Source organism: Choloepus didactylus, chromosome 11 (assembly GCF_015220235.1).
Source record: "Choloepus didactylus isolate mChoDid1 chromosome 11, mChoDid1.pri, whole genome shotgun sequence".
Classification (NCBI taxonomy): Eukaryota; Metazoa; Chordata; class Mammalia; order Pilosa; family Megalonychidae; genus Choloepus; species Choloepus didactylus.
Genome location: NC_051317.1, coordinates 72,122,052 through 72,141,258, shown reverse-complemented (window position 1 = coordinate 72,141,258; position 19,207 = coordinate 72,122,052). Strand labels below are relative to the sequence as shown.

General features: G+C 35.3%; 1 protein-coding gene across 2 annotated transcripts in view; it reads left to right on the top strand.

Moving 5' to 3' along the window:
• PAIP1 (poly(A) binding protein interacting protein 1) overlaps positions 1–18,379 on the top strand; it is a 42,592-nt gene extending 24,213 nt beyond the window's left edge. For both annotated transcript variants that reach the window (XM_037799220.1, XM_037799221.1), the window contains exons 7-11: positions 1,766–1,872; positions 2,430–2,547; positions 3,271–3,325; positions 15,153–15,246; positions 17,189–18,379. In XM_037799220.1, coding sequence (XP_037655148.1) covers positions 1,766–1,872; positions 2,430–2,547; positions 3,271–3,325; positions 15,153–15,246; positions 17,189–17,282 — 468 coding nt within the window. In that variant the 3' untranslated portion in view covers positions 17,283–18,379. The remainder of the gene's footprint in view (positions 1–1,765; positions 1,873–2,429; positions 2,548–3,270; positions 3,326–15,152; positions 15,247–17,188) is intronic.
• The last annotated feature ends 828 nt before the right edge of the window (positions 18,380–19,207 follow it).

The window sequence follows — 19,207 nt, the reverse complement described above, 5'->3', positions numbered from 1 at the left end:
TTTGTCTGAGGACATTGAGTGTTTAACCTGGAATAGTTTAAGAAGTGGCTTAGTGTTACATTCTTTTCATCATAGTTATGATTTCTCCTGAATGCAGTAAAACTTAGGTTTCTTTTAATCTTTCACGAATATGAAAATATGAAATTATATTCTTTAATTCCACATGTAAGAAGCTGCGGTACATAATTTCTTATTTGTCAAGCACCTACAAGTGTATCTATGTAAAGAAAAATGCCTTTAGCCCAAAGAGAAAGTGAGATTTTGTTAAATGTTGAAATTTATGCACATATATAGACATTCTTGCCATGAAATTCTCACCCCATGCACATTCCACAGTCAACTACTCCTCAGCTGATTCTTGAGGACTGTGAACAACCACCAAACTTTCTCAGCAAGCAGCAACCTATCACTCTTACCACCATCGTTCCCTCATTCCCCTTCCTCCAATCAAAGATCACTAGCACATCATGGAAACCCCATTTCTTCCTTCAGAGCACTGTCTAGCCTTTTATCTTTTTATCAATACAGTTTCTGAACATTTGAGTATAGATATATACATCATACTTCTTGAACTTTTATACTTCATTGTATGTTTCCTAAGAACAAGGATATTCACCTAGGTAATTTCCTTAAGTGCCATTATCAAGTTCGATAAATGTGACATTGATAATAAAGCTTACAGTCTATATTCCAGTTTTTGCATATGTCCCGGTAATGCTCTTTTTTTTTTATTTTTTATTTTTTATTTGTTTAAAATTCAGTTTTATTGAGATATATTCACATACCATACTATCATCCATGGTGTACAATCAACTGTTCACAGTACCATCTTACAGTTGTGCATTCATCACCCTAATCTAATTTTGAACATTTTCCTTAAACCAGGAAGAATCAGAATAAAAAATAAAAAGAAAAAAGAACACCCAAGTCACCCGCCCCCATCCCACCCTATTTTTTCATTTAGGTTTTGTCCCCGTTTTTCTACTTATCCATCCATACACTGGATAAAGGGAGTGCGATCCACAGGGTTTTCACAATCACACTGTTACTCCTTGTAAGCTACATTGCTATACAGTCGTCTTCAAGAGTCAAGGCTACTGGGTGGAGTCTGGTAGTTTCAGGTATTTACTTCTAGCTATTCCAATATATTAAGACCTAAAAAGTATTATCTATATAGTGCATAAGAATGTCCACCAGAGTGACCTCTCGATTCCATTTGAAATCTCTTAGTCACTGAAGCTTTATTTCATTTCATTTCGCATCCCCCTTTTGGTCAAGAAGATGTTCTCAATCCCACGATGCCAGATCCAGACTCATCCCCAGGAGTCATATCCTGCGTTGCCAGGGAGATTTACACCCCTGGGAGTCAGGTCCCACGTAAGGGGGGAAGGCAGCGAGATCACCCGCCAAGTTGGCTTATTTAGAGAGAGAGGGCCACATCTGAGCAACAAAGAGGCCTGGTAATGCTGTTTTGCACCTTTTCTCCACCCTTGTTAGATCCCGTCCAAGATCACCTATTGCATTTAATTGTTATTGTCTATTAAGTTCTTTGTGTTTTCTCTTTTTTTCTTTAAATTGTGGGAACATATGTACAATATAAACTTTCCCATCTCAACCACTCCCAAGTGTACCATTGAATGGGGTTAATTACTTTCGCAATTTTATGGTACCGTTATCCCCTTAACATTGCTTAAACTTTCCCATCACTTTTTAGAATTCCTATACTCTGTTGAATTCCTTATTTTACTAACACCTGCTTTCTTAGTTGACAGGGTCAGTTTTGGAAGATGCCTGGAAGGAAAAAGGAAAGACTGATATGGAAGAAATTATTCAGAGAATTGAAAATGTTGTCCTAGACGCAAATTGCAGCAGGTGGGAAAAGAAGTAATATAGACAGCTACTGGATTTAAGTATTTTGGTTTAGGAGTTCTTTTTGATTCTGTTGCACTTCATCAAAATAATCAAAATCTTATAGATCAACTGAAATATTTTCTTTAAAGATGTAATATTTTACCTATGGCTTCTGCTCATTGTTCATTTCTGTTCAATTATGTTAATGTATAGAAGCAGTTAAGACTTTTCTATACTAAGATAAAACATCAGTCCATGGAAAAATAAAATGGTCCAGACTTCAACTTGTTCAACAAATATTTGGGTCAAGTACTATCCTAAGTACAGTGGAAGATATAAAAATATTTGAAGAATAGCCACTGCCTTTAAGGACCATATAGACTGCAATTATGCAAAACAAATTCAAGACTTAAGAAAAAAAAAGTAAATGTATGTCATCATGGAAGATTTCTGGAAAATCAAAATATTGGATATACATGTTAAAGTCAGAAAGTAAAGTTTTAGGTCTGTGTGGTATTTTGTAGTCTAACAACATTTATAGTGGATACACTTGAACTCCTTTCAACTTTTGCTTGCAGAGATGTAAAACAGATGCTCTTGAAGCTTGTAGAACTCCGGTCAAGTAACTGGGGTAGAGTCCATGCAACCTCACCATACAGAGAAGCAACACCTGAAAATGATCCAAACTATTTTATGGTATGCCAGTATTCACACTTTAAGTTATCTTTGTTGCTTGAATTTAATTTGGAAATCTATAGGTGAGTTATATAAAGCTATTCTCAGAATTAATGCCTGATAACTCTTTTCACTGGCTTAGGGTCACATGGCAACCAGCAGATCAGGTAAATTAAGAGGAAGAGAGACCTGGAACCCTCCAATGAAAGTGGGAACTAGAGAAAGATCCATCCTATGGCAAGGGAGATAAGGCTTGGACCCGGGTGAGCGTAGAGGTGCCAGGAAGCAGAATTTCCAGAGAATTCGTAATCAAGGGCCTGCATCTCAAGCATTTTCTTTGCATGTTACAGGAAAATAAATTTAAGAAAATAAAAATGCCTACCTGGCCAGTGATGCTCTGAATCACCTGACATAACCAAACATAAAACAACTACTGAGGAATGCTCCTACAACCTGGGTCACAGTAATTCTTCCCAAAAAGTGGGGGTGGGAAACATGGCTGAAAATGAGCTGACACTAAATCACAATGTTCACCATGAATGTGACAGACAATAGACAGATTAGAACCACAATCTCTTGAGAGAAGAGAATGAAATGAAAATGGTTGCTGGGAATTTAGATTTTTGTTTGTTCGTGCATTATCTCATGCAGGCAAGTGACATCAGCCATACTTCATTAGGTAATGTGCTTTAAAAATTCAATTCTGGAATGATTGTATATTTTTATCACTTTGATTCATCCTAGAATGAACCAACGTTTTATACATCTGATGGTGTTCCTTTCACTGCAGCTGATCCAGGTATGTCACCAGCACAAAACTGGCTTTTTGAAGTGTTCACAGCATTCTAAAATGTTCAAGTTTTGTCTCCTATAGAATATTCTTTACAATGACCATTTGAACCATATATGGAAGGTCTGAGCTAGTGTACAGTATCTTGTCACACTAACAATTATGGGTTGGGAGAATCCCTCAAAATCAGCCACTCATTTTATATTTCTTCCAATATTTTGTTTTTATTCTCTAAACTTCCAGATGGTTAGCATGGAGTGGGAAAGATGGTTATAATTTACTGTATTGATAGCAACTTTCATTAATTTGCTAATAGCTAATAGTTGTAGATACTAAGAGTTACAGACTTCATTAATATCTGGTGGGTCAGAGTTAATTTAAATCTTATATCTCTGCACAGTTCTCTTTACAGAAAAGGAGCATTTATAGAAAGAACATTTTAATTTTGATAGGTGGGACTGCATTATGACCAAGAGAGAAAATTTTTCTGTTAATAGTAAAGTGGTATAGGATTTATTTTTCATCAAGTTTTTTTTTAATTTAATTTTTATTGAGATTGTTCACATACCATACAATCATCCAAAGTGAACAATTAATTGCCCTCAGTACCATCACAGAGCTGTGCATCTATCACCACAATTAATTTTTTTTTTTTTTTAATTTTGAGAACATTTTCGTTACTCCAGAAAAGAAATAAAAACAAAAAAGAAAACTCAAATCCTCCCATACCCCTAACCACCGCCCTCCATTATTGAATCATAATATTGGTATAGTATATTTGTTACTGTTGATGAAAGAATGTTAAAATACTATTAACTGTAATACATAGTTTGCAATAGATATATTTTTTTCCTATATGCCCCTCTACTATTAACTTTTAGTTAAAGTGTCATACATTTCTTCTAGTTCATGAAAGTGATTTCTCATATTTGTACAGTTAATCACGGACATTGTCCACCACAATATTCATAGTTTTATACATTCCCATCTTTTAACCTCCAGCTTTCCTTCTGGTGACATCCATGACTTTAAGCTTACCCTGTCCACCACATTCACACTCCATTCAGCACTGTTAGTTATTCTTACTATAATGTGCTACTGTAACCTCTGTCCATTTCCAAACACATAAGTTCAACCTATTTAAACATTCTGCTCATAATAAGCAACCACTCCCCATTCTTGAGTCTTGTTCTAAATCCTGGTAACCTATATTTCATATCTATGAGTTTACATATTTTAATTAATTCATATCACTGAAACCATACAATATTTGTCCTTTTGTGTCTGACTTATTTCACTGAATATAGTGCCCTCAAGGTTTCTTCATCAACAGATTTAGTTTTTTTTTTTAAGACGATTTTGTTCACACACCATACATTCCGTCCTAAGTAAACAATTGATCGTTGCCTGTATAGTCATGTATTTATGCATTCACCACCATCACCACTATCTGTAATAAGGACATATCCATTTCTTCTTCAGAGAAGGGGAAGAGTCAAAGAAGGTAGAGTGACAAAAGAAAAAGAAAAAGAAAGAAAGAAAAAAAAACGACAGCTAAAAAGCAACAAAAGGAAAGAGAATTAAACTAAAGTATAATAAAAGTCAGACAACATCACCAATGCCAATTGTCCCATACCCCCCTTCCTTATATCCCTCTCTTACATGCATTTTGCTTTGTTATATTGCCTTTGTTACATTAAAGGAAGCCTAATACAATGTTTCTATTAATTATAGTCTCTAGTTTGCACTGATTGTATTTTTTCCCTAATACTACCCCATTTTTAACACCTTGTATGCTGGTTTGTGTATATTATGTCTTCCAGAAAAAGCCGTATTCTTTAATGCAGTATCGTGGGGGCAGACATAGTAGTGTTGATTAGGTTGGAACCTTCTGATTGAGTGTTTCCCTGGAAATGTGGCCCCACCCATTCAGGGTGGATCTTGATATAATTACTGGAGCCCTATAAAAGCAGAGAAACACAAGCACTTGAAAGAGCAGCTGAGAGTGACATTTTGAAGAGGGGTGGCAGCCACGAGGGAGACTTTGAAGAACTTGTGGGAGCTGAGAGAGGAGCTGAAACACAACCTAGGAGCAAGCAGACTCCAGGCACATGCCTTTCCAGCTGATAGAGGTTTTCTGGATGCCAATTGCCTTTCTCCAGTGTAGGTACCCGATTGCTGATGCCTTACCTCAGACACTTTATGGCCTTACGACTGTACCTTTGTAACCAAATAAACCCCCTTTATAAAAGCCAGTCCATTTCTTGTAGTTTGCATTCTGGCAGCATTTGCAAACTGGAACACCTTGCAAGATTGACATTCATTTGTTCTCCCTCATGTAAAAACATATTTGTACATTTTATCACAATTGTTGATCACTCTAGATATAACTAAGTTATACAGTCCCTGTCTTTATCTTTCCTCTTTCCTTCTGATGTCCCACATGGTCCTAACCTTCCTCTTTCACCCATACTCACAGTCATATTTGGTCTCTGTACTTACATTCTTGTGCTACCATCACCCAAAATTGTGTTCCAAACCTCTCACTCCGGTCTTTTCCTATCTGTCTGTAGTGCTTCCTTTAGTATTTCCTGTAGTGCAGGTATCTTGTTCACAGACTCTGTCATTGTCTGTTTGTCAGAGAATATCTTAAACTTTCCCTCGTATTTGAAGGACAGTTTTGCCAGATACAGGATTCTTGGTTGGCAGTTTTTCTCTTTCAGTATCTTAAATATATCACACCACTTTTTTCTTGCCTCTATGGTTTCTGCTGAGAAATCTGCACATAGTTTTATCAAGCTTCCTTTGTATGTGATGGATCACTTTACTCTTGCTGCTTTCAGGATTCTCTCTTTGTCTTTGACGTTTGATAATCTGATTATTGGGTGTCTTGGCATAGGTCTATTCACATCTATTCTGTTTGGGATATGCTGTGCTTCTTGGATCTGTAATTTGATGTCCTTCATAATAGATGGGAAATTTTCATTGATTATTTATTCTATTGTTGCTTCTGCCCCTTTTCCCTTCTCTTTTCCTTCTGGGACACCAATGACACATACATTCATGTGCTTCATGTTGTCATTCAGTTCTCTGAGATGTTCTCATATTTTTCCATTCTTTTTCCTATCTGTTCTTTGTGTGTAGTATGCCAGGTGTCTCGTTCTCCAGTTCCTGAATATTTTCTTCTACTTCTTGAGAGCTGCTGTTGTATGTCTCCATTGTATTTTTTATCTCTTTTTTTGTGCCTTTCATTTCCATAGATTCTGCCAATTATTTTTTCAACCTTTCAATTTATACCTTATGTTTGTCCAGTGCTTTCTTTATACCCTTCATCTCTTTTGGCATATCTTCCCTGTACTCGTTGACTTGGTTTTTGAAATGATTTAGCATATTTATTTGAAAATCTTTAATCGTTTCATTAAAGTGAAACAACATCTGAACTGCATCTCAGTTGAGGTGTAGATTTGTTCCTTTGACTGGGCCATAGCTTCGCTTTTCCTAGTGTGATTTGTAGTTTTCTGTTGTCTAGGCATCTGGTTTTCTTGGTTACCCCAGTCAGATTTTCCCAGACCAGAATGGGTTCAGGTCTCAGAATGGGGCTATATTCAGTGTGAAATTTCCCTGAAGGTTAGACGATTGACAGACTTTCCCGTGAGGCCTCTAGCTGCTGTGCTTTTCCTACCCTGCCCAGCAGGTAGTGCCTGTCAGCCAGTCACTCTCCACTGTGTAAAGAGGTGTGGTCCCTTTAATTCTCAGCTTAGTTTGTTTCTGTTTTGACTCTTATCTCCCAGGCCCTGGGGTCTGAGTTCTGAAATGAGGGCAGTCCTTAGAGTTGGGCCACACCTCCTTCCTCTTAGGGAAGATATACCACCTAGGCAGTTATCTTCTGTATTTGAATTATTCCTTTTGCTCTATGATTCTGTTAACTTCACAGAGTGCTGTGAACTGTAAATGGCTGAGACTTTCTCCACTGAGCCACTCAGGTTGAGAGAGAGAGAAAGGGAAAGAAAGCCTCTTCTTGGAGCCAGTCCACAGTGCCCCAGTTTTGCCCATTGGCAAGAGATAGCACCTGGTCTTCTGGGCTCCCTTTCCTGGGGCACAGGCGTTTTCTGTCTCTCTAAGGTCAGTTGTCTCTAAAAGCCTCTGTATATATATTTTTTTGTCAGCCCTTTCTCTCCACTGGGAGAGACCTCAGGGTACTTTGCTGCTTGTTAGGGGTTTGTCTATGTTTGTAGCTTGTATTCAGCAGTACATATTTATTAATTGAAACCCCAGTTAGAGCTAGGTTGAGTTATATGCACTTGCTCCAGGAATCCTGCTTTTTCCCACAGCAAGGTCTTGCAGCTCAGCCTGCCATAGGGGGAGGGGGCTTCTGGCACAGTTCTGCTGTTTTTACTTAGAGTTTTTATGCTGAGATCTCAGCCATTCCACCCAGTCCAGGTTGGTGTACAATGTGTGGACAGCCACGGTTATCCCCCCAGAAGTTGTTCCAGATTATTTACTAGTTGTTCCTGGTTGTTTATTAGTTGTTGCAGGGGACTAACTAAATTCCACACATCTCTATGCGCCATCTTGCCCCTCTCCTTATTTTTCTGTAAGTTTTAAATGCCATTGGTGCAATGTAAAACTATCTTATCATTGTAATTTTCCCATTTGCTTCCTCAGGGCATTGGGCACTACCTATCCAGTGTCCCTAATCTAAAGGAAGTAGAAGGACTGCTTACCTTTCCGTTTTAAATTATGGAACATCAAAAACATATAAAATACACTAAATAACTGACCCTATATACACTGTAAAGATTAAACCAAGTCATTTTGTCATGTTAATATATATTTCAGATCTTTTTTAGAGAAATAAAAGCCTCATAGATTCTGCGAAATCTCTCTGTTCCCTAATTGTGCTCTCCCTCCCCAGTCCTTCCATCATTTTCCTCCCAGAAATAATTCTTGGTTTTTATCGTTGCAATGTGTCTTTTTACTTCATGTATGTATCTATGAATAACAGGTATTATCACACACAGTGGCATTCATATTACTAAATGGTATGATATTGTGCATATTTTTCTCTGTATGCATATTCTTTTGCAACTTTTCATTTACTATTAGTTTCTGTTATTTATCTATATTGAGATATGCACGTGTCTGTGTACATATATATATATATATATATATATATATATATATATGGCTTGAGTTCATTCATTTTAATTACCAGATAATTTTCTACTCTGAGTAAACCATAGTTAATACATCCCCTATTTATGGATAGTCATGCCGTTTAGATTTGTTTGTTGTTATAAACAGTGCTGTGGTGAACATCCTGTGCATACAGCAGAGTTCCGTAGGATGAAGTAGTAGAATTTTTGAGTTACAGTCTATTTACATGTTCAGATTTACTAAATGATTCTAAATTGCTTTCCAGTGTGCTTGTACTACTTAATACTTCATCAGGAGCATATGAGGGTTCCTATTCCACATGCTTAGCAGCATTTATTATCTGACTTAATTTCTGTCATTTTGATTGTACGAAATTTTATCTTGCTGTTATTTTAATTTTTATTTCCTTGATGGGTGATATTGTTCATACTTCTATGGCCTTTTGATTTCTTTCTTTGAGAATTGTCTATCTGTTCTCTTTGCCTGTTTTTCTACTGGGTCTTTTGTCTGTCTTAATGATTTGTAATCCCTTATATATTCTAGAACTGTTCCCTAATCAGCTGAGTGTTTGACACTTCTCCCAGAATGTAGCTATCTTTTATTTTGCTTATAATTTCTTATCATATAGAAGCTTTGAGATTTTAATTTTTAATTCAGATTTTATTGATGGGGTAAACTTGGGTCTAGAGAGATTATTTGACCTGCCTAAGGATACAGCTAGTCAGTGATGGTGCCAGAATTTGTTCTCTGATCTCTTTGACTCTAAGGACTAAACTTAGATGGAATACAATTTGCAGGCTTCTGGAGCACTTTCTCCAAAGTATATCTTGCTCTTGCCTTAAATCCCACCATCGGTAAATCGTTATTTTGAGTTGTTGCTATAGGAAGGGTTATTGTGATTCAGTTCATCAAGACCCTTTTCTCTGGCAATCCCAGGGTGGCCTAAGAGCACGAGGTGTCTAAGTTTGGAGTATAGAGGATGCTCTCTGAAAGAAGGTGTAAAAAGAATTGCTAAGTCGGAGGACAGTCTGCCAGCTTCTCTAGGGCTCTGTAAGTCTCTCCATGGAGCTGCAGGGGTGGGAGGGAAGGCATGACACCTCCTTTAAATCCTTGTTGCCCTGGAGTCCAGACATCATTCACTCCCAAGGTTACACTTTGAGTAGCTGTGATGAAGGGAAAAACTGCAATGACTTTGCGCCTAGAAGGTCTTATTCTTAGTTCAATTTCTGGTGCCTAGAAGGGTTCATCCTGGTACGGACTACTTTCTTCCCAACTTCTGTTTTGCCTTTCTTTGCCTTGCTTTCAAGGATAGAGTCCTTTAATGTTAATCTTAGAGATATCTCCAGACTGATGAATATATTCTTCTCTTGCCCTTTCCAATTATCTTGCCAGTTTTTGTCTTCCTGCATATTCATGAGTTAGTTTGAAGCTGTGAGAATGTCCAAATCAAGGCGTCATGAAGACCATGCTTTCTTCCTGAAGACCAGCTCCTGGCGATCCTTGGTTCCTCAGCCACATGGCAAGACACATGGCAGCATCTTCTTGTCTCTCTCTTCTCTTCTGGGTTTCTTTGTTTTCAGCTGCTTGCTTCTATGGCTTTTCTCACCTTTGAGTTTTAATATGAACAAATCAGTCTTGTTTGTGTTTTCTGTGATTTAAAAAAATCTTCCTTACCAATGTAAGATTCCTTTTTCTTCTAAAAATTTGCTTTGTTGCTTTTCATATTTAGAAAAGCCTTTAATCCATCTGGCTGATTTTGTTTATGGGATATAGAAGAGATCGAATATTTTTTCCTTAGCCCATTGTCTCAGTAACAGGTAAAAGTCATTTTTCCTTTCTTAGTTATAAAGCCCCTTCTTTGTATACCAAAATCCTGTATAAACTTATGTGTGTTATTCCCTGTGTTTATGATTATGGATCTTCTGTTAGTCTGTCTCTACACCAGCACCACTCTTTTAATTACTGTTACTCTAAATCTTACTATATCTGGTAAGGCAAATTTCTCCTTATTCTTAAAAGTTACCTTGATTCTTTCTGGTTCTTTCTTGATTCTTCATCATGTCTAGTCTGCTATTCTGTCTATCTAATTTTTTATTTCTAGTTACTCTTGTATATAGAAAATCAGTTTGACTTTTAAAGTCTGCTTTTTGTTCAAAATATTGTATTTTTTTCTCATTCAAATCCTTTTGTCTCATCATTCTAAATGATTATTTTTGTTTAATATTTTAATTCTAACCCTGCTATTATTTCTGATAATTACACTAGAAAATTATTTCCTTAATTTTTTTTTTTTTTTTTTAATGTTGTGAGCGTATCTGTAATTGTCTTTAACTGAGGTAAAAGTCCTATAACATAAAATTAACCATTTTAAAGTGAACAGTTCAGGTTCATTTAGTATATTCACAATGTTGTACAACCCCAGCCTCTGTCTGGTTCCAAAAAATTTTCACCCCTCAAAAAAACTCCATAGTCACTAAGCTGTTTCTCCCATTCTCCTCTCCCTCCAGTCCCTGGCAGCTGCCAATCTGCTTTCTGTCTTTATGGATTTACCTATTCTGAATATTTCATATAAACAGAATCATAATACATGACTTTGCCTGACTTCTTTCACTTAGCATAATGTTTTTGAGGTTCTTAGGTTGTAGCATATATCAGTACTTCATTCTTTTTTATGGCTAACATTCCATTGTGTAGATACACCACAGTTTTGTTTATCCAGTTATCTATTGATGGGCATTTGGGTGGTTTCCACATTTTTGCTATGTGAATAGTGCTGCTTTGAACATTTATGTACAAGTGTTTGTTTGAGTCTCTGTTTTCTTTTGGGTGTACACCTAGGAGTAGAATTACTGGTTTACTGAGTCATATGGTAATTCTATGTTTACCTTTTTGGAGAGCCACCAAACTGTTTTCCATAGCAGCTGTACCATTCATTCCCACCAGCAATGTACAAGCATTCCAATTTCTCTACCTCCTCTCCAACATTTATCCCCTGACCCCCCTTTTTTTATTATAGCCATTGTAGTGGGTGTGAAGTAGTATCTCATGATTTTTAATTGCATTTCCCTATTTTGTGTGTAGGTGTGTTTTTTTTTGTTTCATTTGGACATGATTTCAAAGTTACAAAAATAAAAATAGCACCGTAAACATTCATATGCCCTTTACCTGGATTTGCCTTTTGTTAACAGTTTACTCCCTTTACTTCATCATTTATGCTGTCTCTACAGTTGGTTTTTGTTTTCGTTTTTTTTTCTAAACCATTTAAGGGTAAGTTACATTAGTAGGCCCCTGTTTTAACTCTTTTTCATGAAAACCCTTTGTAGCTTGGATTATAGGAACATTTATCCAAAGTGGGTTTTATATTTGCTCCTGCCAGGACAAGCTGGGACAAGTTTTTTTTGTTTTTGTTTTTGTTTTTTTTGTGTGTGTGTGTTGAAGGTAGTTTATAAATGAAACATTACACATCTTATATTTATGCATACAACTTATAAAATAGAAAAAAAATGTTGCTATGGTTCCAATAGTTTAGCATCACACAAACACTATATAGTTAAGGTTGAAAGCTTCTGTACACAATGTTCACTATAACTCCAAAGCAACATGTGCCTTAGACATCTTCATCTGTTATGTAACATTCGCCTACTATGGTTTCACAAATTTGTACTAATTTGAAAAGGCTAAAACAATCATTCTGCTGTATACTTTTTTTTAACTATAAGGCAAAGTTAACCAGTCTTAGAGAAGGAAAGTTTCATAATCAGTAAAGAAACATTTATATTAACCACCTACAGCAAGGAAAACTTCTAAGGACATGATTTAATCCTAACAGAGGGTTGACTATGTCCCTAGATATAGCATATGTAGTTATACTAGGAGAAATACATTAAGATAGGGATCTAAATGATCACCAAATCAGTAATAACTACTAGAAACTCAAAGATGAACTATTGATTATGTTTTTCTATGGTAACAACGGTCAGCTTATTGCTTACAGACCACTCAAAGCTATTCTGTCACTACCTGTTTGCTATTAGTGTAAATTAATACCCAATCAGTATGGGATGGTCTGAATCATATGTAATTTTAAAAAATTAGAATGATTATATAGCTGATCTTACTTTGTATTCTGAAAATGATGCTATAAAACTCAATTATTTTCCTAGCTCCTCAGATTTTCTACCACCTTGGACAATTCTAACTAAACATGGTTGCCTGCAGGTTTTTTTAGAGAAAGTAAAAGCAAAGTGCATTTTGGTTGTTTTGTTGCTGGTCTCCTCACATATATGCTTTATCAATGATAGCAATATTCTAGGCATTTATTGTGCTACTTTAACATAATTAAGAATGAGAAAAACCAGTAGTCCAAATTTTGACAAGTGCAATTTTTTTTTTTCTGGTGGCAGACTTATCTTTAAAAGGAAAAAGAAACCCCACAGAATCCAAAAGATAGACAATTTGAACTAAGAACTTAAGTCTGTAAAGAAACTTAGACATGGAACGTTGTTCTGAAAATATAAAATCAAACCTTTTTCATATTCACTTTGGCTTTTTATTAAAATGATTTATGGTAAAATGACTCAAAGATAACTCCCTCTAAGTCACATAGGGCATTATTTATCAGTGCATTGTAATAGAAATATATTTTATAAATATTTTTAATTTGGATATTTTCAAAGAAGTAAAGATTTTTAAAAAGCTCTATTCCACATTTTTAGCTGTTTACATTTTATTTTTTTTATTTTTATTTTTTTATCTTCATTTTATTGAGATATATTCACATACCACGCAGTCATACAAAACAAATCATACTTTCGATTGTTTACAGTACTATTACATAGTGGTACATTCATCACCCAAATCAATCCCTGACACCTTCATTAGCACACACACAAAAATAACAAGAATAATAATTAGAGTGAAAAAGAGCAATTGAAGTAAAAAAGAACACTGGGTACCTTTGTCTGTTTGTTTCCTTCCCCTATTTTTCTACTCATCCATCCATAAACTAGACAAAGTGGAGTGTGGTCCTTATGGCTTTCCCAATCCCATTGTCCCCCCTCATAAGCTACATTTTTATACAACTGTCTTCGAGATTCATGGGTTCTGGGTTGTAGTTTGATAGTTTCAGGTGGGTTTTATATTATATTTATATTTATAGTTTCAAGTGGGTTTTATATTTGCTCCTGCCAGGACAAGTTGGGACAAGTTTTTTATTTTCTCGTCATATGGGATCTTAATGTGAGTAGTAGAAATTTGAGGTGCAGGCCCATCATTACGAGTTATCTGGAGAAAGTATTTTTCCAGAGTACTTCTGTCCCCACTCCAAACCCAGGCAGAGACAACAATGCTCCCTTGCCACCTACCTTTACCACTGAATTACCTCCCCCAGCCTATCTCTCCCACCCTCCACTGTCCACCCCTTGCCTTAGATAGCAGCTGTTTGAGGGTCCCAGGTTAGTGTAGGATGAGATGGGAGTAGGGTCTGAATTCCATCTCCCTGTTTTACATGGGCCCAAGGACTTGGTTTATGACCTTCCCTGGGTTTTAAAATCTAAGCCCTTTGGTGAAACACCATGTATCAGCTTCCCAGCTGCAGCAGTTATGTATGGCTTTCAGTTTCCTCTTTGTTTCTGTCATCTGGTGACTGATTTTCTTTTTTGTGAGCTCAGCCATATATTTGAATCAGAGAATCATTTTGTCTTATCTAGTATCTCCTAAGTATTTTAGCAGACAAGTTTCATATTTAAATAGTTCTCCAAATTGTCAGAATTGGAAGTTAAAATATCACCAACTGTTTAAGCTGGAGTTAAATTTTATAGAGACTGACAGTTTCGGAAAACATGGTCTTTACCCAGTATAAAATAAATAAATATATTATCCTTTCAAAATTTGAGATGGCCGCTGTTCATTAGAAACTGATTTTCAGGTGTTAGTTTTAATATGCATTGATCCATTTTATTATTCAGAAGCAATGATTCCATACAGACATGCTGTGCGGTTCAATAAATAACACCCTTCTTCTCTGCCTAAGATAGTTGGTAGTTGGGAGCTTTAATATCACCCATAGTATTTCAGAATAGCCCAACCCAGGGAAAATCTGGGTCTGGCAGAGCTGAAACATTTACCAGTTGGCTACTTGTCAGCTGACTAGACCACAAGAAAAAGGAAATCCTCTGCTCAGAACTTTTGATAAGATTGGCCTTTTCTGATTGACAAACATACACTCAGTGCTCTCTAGCCAGATAGCTTATCTACCTCCTTAAGGAAGAGTGATAGGAGAACTGGAAACCAGAGGTATTTGATTAAAATCCTTCCTTGTGGAATATGGAAAAAAATGTGTGCTTCCCTAACAAGTCATATAGCTAATTTTTTGTCTAATGGAAAAACGTAGGACAGAATGTAATCAGCTACACATTGGCTATGAAGTGTACTCTGGTATCTTCCCAGTGGTTTTTCTAACAACTTACATTTAGAGGAATATTATGTATAATTATTTTAAGGCTCATGAGCATACGGAGGCAAGAGCAAGCCAACTAGAATTTAAATTTTGTAACATTTAAACATTGGATCTGCTTGAATGAAAAGTCTTAAGATTAAAAATGAGAATTTTTAGGGGTAACTGGCCGTTTCATGTAATGGTTTTTTTCAGAATTGTAATTTTTCCTACATTGTCCTTTAGATTACCAAGAGAAATATCAAGAGTTACTTGAAAGAGAAGACTTTTTTCCAGATTATGAAGAAAATGGAACAGATTTATCTGGGGCTGGTGATCCGTAAGTTATCTTTAGCTACTAACTTTCTTTGTGAAATTTCTATGACCACAGTTTGTAGATTGAGTTTAGAGTAGGAAAAAAGTAGATGAGGAAAGAATGTTCATTTTGATGCTGTGCATTTATGGCGGTATACATAGTAGTACTTATTTGCCAAAAATTTTCAAAAACTCACGTCAGAAAACTCGCAGGAACTACGATTCTGAAATTGTATGTATAGTTGAGGGGGAAAAAACCATGTTAAAATGCAGTATACTTAAGCATAATTAAAAAAAAAAAGATCCTATTGTCATTATACCTAAGATTTAAAAATAAATATCCTTAAAACTTTCTGTTAGATCTTGTGTAAGTTCTGTGCCTGTTTCTAATCTATAAAATGAGAATAATAGTACCCCTCCTTGAGTTTTTACGAGAATAAATAAAAAATACTTGGAACAGCCTTCTAGCACATAGTAAAATGCTCAAATCTTACTGTTAAAGGATAAATTACGATTAAAGAAAACACAGATGACTTTAAAAATATTTGGACTGATAGAAAAATTTGAATTATAAACTTGTTTTGTGTCTCAATTCTTTACCTGCCATTTTTGGTAATAAAAGAAACTTAATGTTACTCATTTAGCATCAGATTACACTATGATTCGCTGTAGATTTGCATCAGCAATTTATGAGGTCTAGTCCTAGCTCTGTTAACAAATTGCATGAATTTGGACAAGTTACTTAGGTTCTCTTCTTTAGTAGAGGGGGCAGAATAAATTAAATCTGTAGCTTGAATTTTTCTTATATCCCTTCTCTCCTGTATGTTGTAGGTTAAAAAAAAAAAAAAAGGCCACCCTTATTTCCTCTTCTTATTTCCTTTCCTATCTAGTGATATTTTAATTAGGGGTCATTTAAGGATCCGGTAAGATAATGTTGCTGTACTTTTATATGTTAGTTCCATAGAAAAAAATACAGGGAAATAAGGATACAGGCCGAGCTTGGTGTGAACTTCAGTTATCCTCTGAATAAGCATCATATGCTCTTGCCCTAATGAACTCATGTTCATTTCAGCACATGGCCTCATACTAGAACTGGGGGAGGAACAAAAGAAAAAGATCCATCAGCAATTGTTAGGATTGCCAAGATAGTTTTTTCACTCTTATATGTCAAAGGGAATATTGGAGGGAATTTAGAACAGCATAATGTTGTGGAGAAAAGTGTAAAAAAGGTGAAAGGTCTGGAGTCTAAATCTGAGTCTGCCACATAGTTTATCCAAGATTTTATATTACTTGTTTAACATCCTGAAATTTCATTTTTTTCAGCTCTAAAATGATGATAGTAGTACCTAGCTTTTTAAGATGGTTATGGGATTCAGTAAGAATGTGTGTATATGAAATCCTTAATTGGCACTTTAAATGTACCTTTTTCTCCACCTGGAAAGCCTGGCATTCCATCATTTTAAACTGCCTAGTAGTGGGAAAATATCTGGAATAGATGATCTTGAATTGAATATAGCTTCCTGTTACGAATGTGTGAATCTAGATAAATGGGGATGTGACTTAATTGTCATTGCAGGAATAAACTGGTTTAATTTCTGATTTATGTAGGTAAACTATTAATACATCACTAGAATAAATTGCACATCTAAAATTATGTTCTAATTATAGTGTGATTAGTGATGAATTTATGAATCTAATGTCAATCTTGAACCCCCAACTTTTATGTCAAACTTCAAACACGAGAGACTCAGAATCTAGTTTAAATTTTAACTCTTCAAATTAAGCACTTGGTTTTCTGAGGACTAAACCAATACTTACGTGTTTCTATAAACAGTTAGTACTTGGGTTCTGTTATAACTCAGTATAGGAAAGTTATGTCACATTCATTAGTTTTTTGTGATTTAGCATCAGACATTCTATCAATTGAAAAATATTAAGCTTATGAATTATCTTTGCTTCTTTTACAGATACTTGGATGATATTGATGATGAGATGGACCCAGAGATAGAAGAAGCTTATGAAAAGTTTTGTTTAGAATCAGAGCGTAAGCGAAAACAGTAAAGTTAAATTTTGACATATTAGTTTTATAAAGGAGTTTAGGTATGGTGATTTAGCAGAACATGGGAAAGCAAGAAAATATTTCACACTTATACCAAATTAAGGATCTTGACTTATGTTACTAATGTATGCAACTTTAATTTTGTTTAACATTATCTGCCAAAATAAACTTTATTCCCTATAACTTAAAATGTGTATATATATATAATAGTTTATTATGTACAGTTAATTCTGTTTGGGCTGCAATAAAATCAATTTTGAAATAAATGAAATGTTGAAAGTAAATTTTGCTAGCCGGTTAGAAGCTTATCCTTTAAATTCTACTTTTCTTGGGGGAAAAGTCTTAGTTTGGAAATACGTATTACTGCAAAACGTAGCATCCTTTTTTTTTGGATACATATACTTTAGGTTTCATTTTAGTTTACTTAGTGTCTTGGTGAATTGGCTTTCAAATATGAATCACAATCATGAAAATCTTTAGAACTAAAGTCTTGGAATATATCATTAACAACTGACATTACATATGCAGATGCTATTTGATAACAAGGGCTTTTAAAATGTCATTAAAAGGAAGAAAGACTTAACTCCCAAATAAACAATCAAGACTCTATTCCAATTCTAAAATTGTGCTTTCGGCTACTTTAACATGTTTAAAATTTTTTTCACCTGACTAACTTCATTACCCTAAGGCCTAGAACATTATTGTGCTTTATATGGCTTCTTAATTTTTGTTTTGTAGCATGAGTTGCATTGACTTTTTTACTAGAGAATTTTACTAGATCTTTGTCATTCAAGTTTTCATCTGCTTTATGATTTATACACCTTGAGGATCACTTTTCTAATACTTTTACTACAATGTGGTACCACCTCGGCCCTATTTAGTTAATATTTTTACCTATTGTCAAAAATCTTTTCCAACTAACTAAAACTTATGTACAAAAGGATTGCTTGTAAATATGCATGTAAATAGTTCTGTTAATAATCCACTGTTTTACATTTCGTACATTTGTCTGCTAATACAGTTAGCTTTCTCACTTTTCTGTTCAGTCTGAAATTAAAATTAGACTTTGAAAATAAAATTTAAATAGTTTTGTTTCTTCTGTTTTTGGAATGGTCTGGTACTTTCAAGAATTTGCTGTTGAACTTTTTTTACATAGCACATAATAAAATTACTTTAAGATATGAAACATTAGAAAAAACATAGGATTTAAGACATTTTTAATCAATATCTATTGAATAATAATTCAATAACAAGTCTATATGGAAAAAATAAGCAAATACAAAACATTAAAATTCCTAAATTCCTCATTGTAATAGGGAAGTATATTTGTAATAGGAGTTTTTGGAAATTGCATTTGTCAGAATTTTTTCATAATGGTTCCTGTAACATGGTGGCTGTTACCATAACCTGCAGTTCTCTCAAGATAGAGTGATGAGTGTAAATCTTGGAGGAGCGAAGATTGTTGTAAGAAAGGGGCAATACATCATTAGACCAGGGACCAAGGAATGCTAACTGCACATACTTACAACTGTTGCTCTGTGAATAACCATTTTGCATCCACTAGCTCATTGTCATCAGCCACTGCTGTAGCCACAAATAGGATCAATGTATGTTCCAGTTACCAGTGCTGCTTTAAAAACCACCCAAACTTAGTGTTTTAAAACAATAGCCATTTTATTATGTCCATGAATTCGGTAGTTCAGAAATTTGAATAGGGCATGGTAGAAGATGGCTTGTCTCTCAATGTCATAGGCTTCAGCTGGGAAAATTAATACCTGGTTGAGAGGCTGTAATCATCTGGAGTTTTCTTCACTCATGTCTAGTGACTGCTATGACTTGAAGCCAGTTCTTAATTGGGGCTGCTGAGCAGAACCACCAAGCTTCTCCACATGGCTTGGCCTCAGCATGGCATTGGGTTCTGAGAAGG